Consider the following 9,495-nt stretch of genomic DNA (forward strand, 5'->3'; position numbering starts at 1 on the left):
CTCTGTGTATGTCATTGACCTCCTCTCCGTGTAAAGAACACCCCACTTACACCCCATTACTTTGCGAAGAGTGTCTCAAGCTGTATGAATAGAGGGCCACCACTCAGACCTCTCAGAGAGATGCTAAAGAGGAGGAAAGAACCGGAGGTTCGATTACAGGGTACAAACAGGAGGAAATGTTGGGTTAAAGGGGCAGCGGAAGAGAAAATGAGGGGGTTGAGAGGACAAGTTGTTGATAAAGAGAGAAGTGCTAAAAAGGAAGAGGAAACGAGGAATGAAAACAAAAATGAGAGGGTAGAGGAATGTGTGTTAAAGGAGAACTATTATGCCCTTTTTTATAAGATGCAATATAAGTCTCAGGTGTCCCCAGAATGTGTCTGTGAAGTTTCAGCTCAAAATACCCCACAGATCATTTATTATATCATTTTGAAAATATGACTATTTCACTAAATTCCACTATTTTGAGTGGAAGCAGAAACAGGCTGTTTTCATGCATGTCCCTTTAAATGCAAATGAGCTGCTTTTCCCCGCCCCCTTTTCCAGAAAAAGACTGTGCCTTTACAGCTCTTACCTGAGATAGTCTGAGAAAAAAACATCTGTTTGGTTATGATTATCACGTCTATCGCACTGAAATCATGTGTTTTAAAGCCATATCAGTTTAAACTTATGACATACAGTTTCCTGAGTGCACACATCTGAAGCACGCGCACAGAAAGCGGCTGCCACATGAGATGTGAGTACTAAACTAAGTTCTCTTTCAAGTATTACTGTGCTTAAACTGTCAAAAACACAGAAGTTACAAAAACACTGTGAAGATAAAATCTGAGCGGCTCGTTTTTTCACAAGCTTGCAGAGAAAGGCTTACCAAAAAAATTTACTGGGTTGCTCTTTTTCATGTTTTCTGGGTTGGTAGATGCACCAGGGACCTGATTATAGCACTTAAACATGGAAAAAGTCCGATTTGTCTTTAAAGACAAAATTATATGAAAGTCTATTAAAATAGGTCTCTTCACAATACACATGGTTTCAGAGCAGCTTTATAGACAATTGTGATGTTGATGTTTATATCTTAATATTTTCATGCCTGTGGGGAAGTCGTGGCCTAATGGTTAGAGAGTCGGACTTGTAACCCAAAGGTTGCAGGTTCGAGTCTCGCACCGGCAGGGATTGTAGGTGGGGGGAGTGAATGTACAGCACTCTCTCCCACCTTCAATACCACGACTGAGGTGCCCTTCAGCAAGGCACCGAACCCCCAACTGCTCCCTGGGTGCCGCAGCAAAAAAAAAATGGCTGCCCACTGCTCCGGGTGTGTGTTCACGGTGCGTGTGTGTTCACTGCTGTGTGTGTGCACTTCGGATGGATAAATGCAGAGCACTAATTCCTAGTATGGGTCACCATACTTGGCAACATGTCACTTCACTTCACTTCACTTATAGTTACATTTAGTGATAATATAGTTTGCATTTTGCGACATAAGCAAGCAAGCGAGATATGCTATATAGTAAATATTGCCCTATGCAGGTTTACTGTATATATGCGGATACTTATATATCCAACTTTATATAAAGAGTGACAACATATTTACATTTTGAAACAAAATAGAAAAATAGGCATTTGAGATTTGCTATGATGTTGTACGTATGCGGATAAAATTGGATATATATCCATCTTTATATTTAGAGCGGTGTGACAATGCAGTTTAAATTTTGTGACTATATGAACAATCACCCATCCAAGATTAATTATAATGCAACCTATTTGTGCTGTTAAAATAGGTTGGTGAAGCTCAAAGAAATGTCCGGATTATACTCTACCCTGAAAATCATTTGAAAATAAGAAATTATATAAATAATATACCTCAGAAGTATGTCATTACTGAAGTAAAATAGGTTGCATACAGCATTTTGTTCCAAATTTAGCTACACAGAAGTCAAAATAACAATAAAGGCAATACAAAAGCACTGGAATATCATTACGCACACAAACTCGCACACCTCGGGCTGCTGTTGGATTAATCAAAGCATCCTTTTGTGTCTGATTTTATTAGACTGGCAGAACTGTCTGTGCTAAATTACTCTCTGTTGCTCACACACACAGACAGCATAATGGCCGAAGGTTTTCATTGACTCTGTGTTTGTCTCTCTAATATCCAGCTATTTCCTCATTGACTTTTAGAGCTCAGGACCAGTGACCTTTATTTCCCTGACTTTCTCTCACTCTCTTTGCACACACAGGCGACTAAAATCCCAATTGTTCAAGAGCATAACATAAATGTCACTCACACTTTCAATATGGCAGTAATGTTAACTTTTACTTTTTTTTATAGTACTTCCCAGTAATAGTCATTTTTTTAAAGTGCTTGTCCAAATAGGGGGACTTGGGATTACTTGAAAGTTTTTAAACTAATAAATTGTTCTTAGTATATTAAAATAATCAAACTGTAATCTAAATTAAAATTCAAAATTGTACACAGTAATATTAAGATGTGAACTGAAATCATATATTCTTTTTATATTCCCTCAATAACTATTGTTTTTATTTACGTACAGTTCTGGAACACAGAACATCGCTTTTGGAATCACAAAATGAATAGTGGTTAATTAACTTAATATATAAAATTAATTTACCATGTTCATTAATTAAATATATCAATAAAAAACTTGAAAACAAACAGCTTTGTTATAATTACAGCAGAAATCTTAGAATATATGAAAGTGGGGGCTTTGAATATTGTATTGGACAATGAGAGGCTTTTAAGTCAGGAAGGTTGTACCTTTTGAAAAGATACCATCCAGTTTTTGTACCTTTTTTTCTAAGAGTGTAGATATCCTTTAGTGTTCATATGTGGGATAATTGTGCCTGTTTTATTGTTTACAAGTCTAAAACAGAGCAGGATGTATGGAAGCCCGTTTCCGCCACTGAATAAAAAATAAAAAAAAGGTAATTGCGACTTTTTATCTACAATTCTGAGAAAACAAGTCAGAATTGCGAGAAAAAAGTCAGAATTGTGAGTTTATATCTCGCAGTTCTGACTTTATTTCTCAGAATTGCGACTTTATGTCTCGCAATTGCGAGTTTATATCACGCAATTCTGACTTTATTTCTCAGAATTGCGAGTTTATATCTCTCAATTATGACTTTTTAACTGCAATTATGAGTTTATATCACGCAATTCTGAGAAAAAAAGTCAGAACTGCGAGTTTGTATCACGAATTGAAAATCAGAATTGCGTGATATAAACTCGCAATTGCGAGACATAAAGTCGCAATTCTGAGAAATAAAGTCAGAACTGCGAGATATAAACTCACAAGTCTGACTTTTTTCTCAAAAAAGTCAGAATTGTGAGATAAAAAGTCGCAATTACCTCTTTTATTTTTTATTCAGTGGCGGAAACGGGCTTCCATAGGGATGAGCTGCGTGCTGAATTTTAAATAAAGATACAGGGATTTGTTCAAATCCCAAAGTATGAACAATAGTATTAGCCAATAGCATTATTATGTGCAGTATTCACACGAGTCTATCCCTAGCTGTGTGTGTGTGTGTGTGTGTACCTCTTTATAGCTTCCTCCTGCCGTCTCTTCTTCTGGTTTTTCTCCTGTAGGTATGTCCAGTGTGTGTGGTTGCGGACACGGTCGCTCTCTCGGGCGATGTCAGAGGCGTTCTGGATAACCAGCTCGTCATACGCCCTCAGACCGCTGTCCTCCACGTACTGCAGGAAATGTGTGCACTCGTCTTCCCCTGAATCCATCCTTCAGCACAGCAGAGAGACTGCCTAGAAGACAGAGAGAGAGAGAGAGAGAGAGAGAGAGACTTGAGTGTCTCACACACAGTGTCATTCCATCCTCTTGAGAGCTTGTTCTTTATAAAAAAAACAATGAACTTTGGAGGTACGGGTGGGACGTATGCACACACACACACACACACACACACATAATGGCATGTTCTCAGGGGAATATGTTATCCTTTAACACTGAAGAGCATGATTCACTGCTGGGAAAGGGCAAGAGCTAGCATGTTTAACATATGTTTACAAAGCTACCTAAAATGATGATGAGAACACAAAAATATACATATAGAGTTAATTATAATCTACAGTATATATATATTATTGTTCTATCTATCGTTCTATCTATCATTCTATCTATTGTTCTTTCCTTTTCTATCTAACTTCTGGGGAGAATTTTGTCCACAAAGTACACAAGTATATAAACAGGTTGAGACTAGTAAGATCAGTCAGTTTCTTAGCATTACATGCAAACAGTGGTAACATCTGGCTGAACATTATGTGCCACTTACAGGCCTTATTTCATCCTACTGCTTTGTTTCTAAATGCTTTTAAAAACTGTACAATGTACATAAAAAGAAATGATTTTCAGCCTAGTTTTGTGTGAGCGTGAGAGTATGTCAAGTTTATTTTTACAACTTTGTGAAGATGTCATCCAGTGTGCTGTTCTCTGTTGTATTATTCAGCATGTCTTAATATAGACTCTGATCTCAGATTGTCTCCCTCTCTCTATTTCTCTTCCTTAGTCACAATCCTACCTACACCTATGCCTTTCCTCCATTTAACATCTCTCACGCACTTCTATACACACCCATGTGAGCACGCACGCACACACACACACACACACACACACACATGCACATGCCCATAGATGCCCTCACACTCTTTCATACACAGGGACACACAGCTGTATTCTATAAATGGAATTTGAGGAGAAAGAACTGTGGGTTTCCAGGCAACAGTATCCTAGTGCGCTGACATAATGCAGGAAGCTGAGAACCTAATTCTCTGCTGAAGATGCATTAGTTCCGCTTTACACTGGCAGGCATGATATCCCCACCATGTGTGCGTGTGTGTGTGTGTGTGTGTGTGTGTGTGTGTGTGTATGTGTGTACCTGGTATTTATCACGTTATGGGGACCAAATGTCCCCACAACGATAGTAATACTAGTAAATTTTGACCTTGTGGGGACATTTTTGAGGTCCCCATGAGGAAACAAGCTTATAAATCATACAGAATGAGTTTTTTGAGAAAGTAAAAATGCACAAAGTTTCCTGTAAGGGGTAGGTTTAGGGGTAGGGTTAGTGTAGGGCAATAGCACATACAGTTTGTACAGTATAAAAACCATTACGCCTATGGAATGTCCCCATAAAACATGGAAACACAACATGTGTGTGTGTGTGTGTGTATGTGTGTGTGTGTGTGTGTGAGCGAGAGAGTCTCATGTAATGCCGAAAGCATGAAACAAGATATTCTTCTCCTCTACTCTGTAGATGTTTGCCACAGATGGATCATGTTTCACAACTATGTTTTATCACCATTGTGTATGTATTTTAATAGAACATCTAACACTAACTCTCTTTTTCAGAGTGATGAGGTGGCAAGATGCCACATTTCCATTGCTGGCGCTCACACACACAAAATAGGTCAGCGAGACCACAGCACCACTTCAAAGGATCCCGGTGAGTGGAATTTAGCTTCCTTATTCATTCCATTACTCTGTAATTCACGGTTTCATCCGTACCACACTACATTAATAGTGCCAACTCATAACTGAGGAATAGAAATAGCCTTCAATACTGCACAACACACCCAACGTGAGTTGATCCAGAATCATTGAAACACAAGATAATCACTGGAATACACCAAGAACCAATTGGATGTAGCGATTCTCACATAGCGCACACTCATTTAAAGGGATAGTTCACCCAAAAATGAAGATTCAGTTTCATTTACTCCCCGTCATGTCGTTCCAAACCTGATTGACTTTATTTGTTCCATAGAACACAAAAGAAGGTATTTTGAAGAACATTGAGGTTCTAAAAATATTGAATTCAAAGTATGAACCAAAAACTATGGTAATTTTTCATTTATGTTCCAGAGTAGAAAGTCATACAGGTTTGAAATGACATGATGACAGAATTTTTATTTTTTTGGATGAGCTTTTCCTTTAACAGAGCATGCCAAGTCATTTCATTGAAACGTGTAAATATCCCATTCTGTACAAATGTCAACAGAAGTTGAATCATGAATGAATCTGAAGATGTAGTTGGGAATTGTGGGTAATATGCTGATTTGGATCCAGAGCGATCAATTGATGCTCAGTTTGACTCTTCCTGTCACACAGATGATGGAAAAACTGATGTATACAAGGAAAAGAATTACATTTGAAATGAGAATATTCAAAGTCATTTCATTCAAATGTTATGTAAAGATGTGTCCCATTCTATACAAATGAATCATGAATGAATCTGAAGATGCAGTTTGGAATTGTTGGTAATATGCTGATTGGATCCCATACAATCCACTGATACTCTTACTGTCATACAGATGATGAAGAACTGATAAGGAAAATGATGAGATGGAAATGAGACAAAGCAAAACCTCTGGATGGACACACATACACACGATTACACTCACGGTATCAGTGAATCTGCTCTCCCGGAACAGCTGATCTCCAGGTGTGTTCTGTGTGTGCGTTTCTCAACACCGCACGATTTCGAATCCCCCTGCGGCTGGCAGACAAGCCAGGCGACAGCGACGCAGCACGGAGGAAACACACACTGGCGTGAAGAAGAGAAAGATGAAGGACGTGTCCATCTTTGGCGTTTCCAGAGCTATGAAGAAAACCGAAGGTTTGACCCTGTTTGACCCTTCCCCACCTACGACTGCTCCTGCTGGGCTACGGCCACCAAGGCTGTCCTCTCCCCCTACCAAACGCTTCTGGAAAGATCCACACCTCCCTTTGGTGGTTGCCTCATCTGCGCTGTCCCCACACACGCGTGGTGTGTGTGTGGGGTGGGCTGCGTGCGGATGCGCGTAGTATGAGCGTGTTCTCGTTTAGCCGGCTGCGGTGTGTGCGCAGAGACGTTAGGCAGTTAAATGCATCGTGTCCTACAATCTCTTTGATCCGTCCTCCCCTGCTGCTGCTGCTGCTGCTGCTGCCGCCGCTGCTGCCGTCACAAGCACACACACACACACCCCCGTTCGCGTCACACACACGCAGAGATGAACCCAGCTCGGGCGTCAGTAGGCAAAAAGACCAGCTATAGCATCTGTCTTTTCTTTAGTTCCTCTAGCCTTCTTTTTTCTCTCTCTCTCTCTCTCTCTCTCTCTCTCTCTCTATCCTCTCTTTTTCTCTCTACTAATTGGAAGCAAAGTACATAAATATCAAGATACTTTTTCAGCTATAATACAAAGGCCTCATTATGATTTCAACACATTTTTGTGAATGAAATGAAAGCAGAACACAGAGACAGACCTCCTGCGTTCCCTCTCTCTGTCTCTCTCTCGCTCGCGCTCCCTCTCTCTCTCTCTTTCTCTCTCGCGCTCTCTCTCTTTCTCTCTCTCTCTCTCGCTCTCTCTCTCTCTCGCTCTCTCTCTCTCGTTCTCTCTCTCTCTCTCTCTCTCTCTCTCTCTCTCTCTCTACCTTCTTTTTTGCTCTCTGATCTCCTTGCCTCCAGCCCTCACTGCTTACTCACTCCGTCCCCTGGTGATCTTCTCTCTCTCTCTCTCTCTCTCTCTCTCTCACTCTCTCTCTTTCTCTGCATCCCTCATGTCTCTCAACCAATTGTGTGGCTTGCTTAGAGCTGTCCATGGTTCTGAAAGAAAGAGAGAGAGAGTGTGAGTGAGAAAAGTTGTGTGTGTGTCAGTCCTCTCCTGAGGGCATGACCTCTGCTCGTATAATGTTATCACCAGGCAACTACACTGGCTGATGCAAAAATACTCAAGAGACAGTTGGATATGTGTATGCGTTTTTGGCATTTAAAGGTGAAATGTTATTTCTGCACTAAAAATATTGTCTGTTTTCAAACAGGTTTCCAAGGATTTGGAATATATAGACTATATACCGTTCAAACATTTGGGGTTGGTAAGATTTTTAAAATGTTTTTGAAAGAAGTAGGAACTCTTATGCTCACCAAGGATGCATTTATTTGATCAAAAATACATAAAAACAGTAATACTGTGAAATATTATTCCAATTTTAAATACATTTTTCTATTTTAATGTTTTAAAATATACTTTATTCATATGATGGCAAAGCTAATTTTTCAGCAGCCATTACTTCAGTGTCACATAATCCATCAAAAATCATTCTAATATCCTGATTTGGTGTCCTGGAAATATTTCTTATCATTATCAGTATTTTTATGGCAACCATTATACATATTTTTAAGTATTTTTTTCTATCTCTTTACTAGGGCTGGGTATCGTTCAAAAATTTTCGATATCGATACCGATACCGATACCTTGACTTCGATACCGGTTCCTGAACGATACTTTTTTCGATACCAATTTTATGAAATCAATTTTAACAAGATTACATTATCTAAAAAAAAAAAAAATGGTATCGAGGCAATTCGGTCGGTGCCTAAAAAGTATCGAACTCGATACCCAGCCCTACTCTTTACTGTCAATTTTGATTTAATGCATTCCTACTGAATAAAGGTATTAACTTTTTTTTTTTTTTTAAATCTTACTAAACCCAAACTTTGAACAGTAGTGTAGTTATAATATTTTTTTCTGAAATATTATATGTAGCTTTAAATAAATACATATGTCAGTAATAATTCCAGGCTATTTTCCGTCTCTTTCTATTTTCCAGCAAAAGTTGTACAGTTCTAACAAAGGCTTTCTACAAAAATGTATAATATACCCATTTTTCTCTCCTCACCTCATTAACTCTTGCTGACTTAAACACTTGTTCACTGAAGACAGCACTTCTATGGAATATGCTCTTATAGACATATTATTACAGAGTTGTTTGTGTATGTTGCGTAAGGATACTTTGTATCCTTTGCTTGCCTCTCCACTTCTCATTCTCTCGTTTTTCTGTCTCCTCTGTTCTATCTTCCTGTCCTTTCTTGTCTCCAAGACTTTCTATCTCTGTGTGTAGGTATGTGTGTTTGTTTCTGTGTATGGGATGAATGTCCGTCTGGGGGATTTTGTCCATCAATCACTTGTAACCCTTCTTCACTTGAACTGTGCGCACTGCACACACACACACACACACACACACACACACACAGGTTTGTTTTTGTGAAAAGGGGGGACATCCCATAGGCATCCTCATTTGTCACAAAAACGCGCACACACATTCACAGTTTTCCTGTAGATATGATTCTCTTTTGTGTTCAGAACTCGCTGACATTAAGAGATGAATAGAGATAACAGATCACATTCTTTAGCTGCTGGAGTAAAGGCAGGAGACAAAGACCGCACATGGATAAATGAAGGAGCGAGACACCCACGTTGACTATTCACGCACACACTTCTTGCTTGTGAATTCTTCAATAGAACTGTTCAAAGAAGCACATTCCACAGTTCTGAACTTCACGTCAGCTCCAATGACACAGCATGTGGCAAGAATTGTTTTTTATTATATATTAAAGGGGTCATATGATGCTTTTTTAAAGATCATTATTTTGTGTATTTGGTGTAACAGAATATGTTGACATGCTTTAATGTTCAAAAAACACATTATTTTTCAA

General features: G+C 39.1%; 1 protein-coding gene across 1 annotated transcript in view; it reads right to left on the reverse strand.

Moving 5' to 3' along the window:
• LOC107704744 (neuronal tyrosine-phosphorylated phosphoinositide-3-kinase adapter 2-like) overlaps nt 1-7,041 on the reverse strand; it is a 42,877-nt gene extending 35,836 nt beyond the window's left edge. Inside the window, exons 1-2 of the mRNA XM_016507733.1 lie at nt 6,425-7,041; nt 3,552-3,772 (exon numbers count right to left, since the gene is read on the reverse strand). Coding sequence (XP_016363219.1) covers nt 3,552-3,748 — 197 coding nt within the window. The 5' untranslated portion in view covers nt 3,749-3,772; nt 6,425-7,041. The remainder of the gene's footprint in view (nt 1-3,551; nt 3,773-6,424) is intronic.
• Nucleotides 7,042-9,495: the final 2,454 nt, after the last annotated feature.

Source organism: Sinocyclocheilus anshuiensis, unplaced genomic scaffold (genome assembly GCF_001515605.1).
Source record: "Sinocyclocheilus anshuiensis isolate Anshui unplaced genomic scaffold, SAMN03320099.WGS_v1.1 scaffold758, whole genome shotgun sequence".
Lineage (NCBI taxonomy): Eukaryota > Metazoa > Chordata > Actinopteri > Cypriniformes > Cyprinidae > Sinocyclocheilus > Sinocyclocheilus anshuiensis.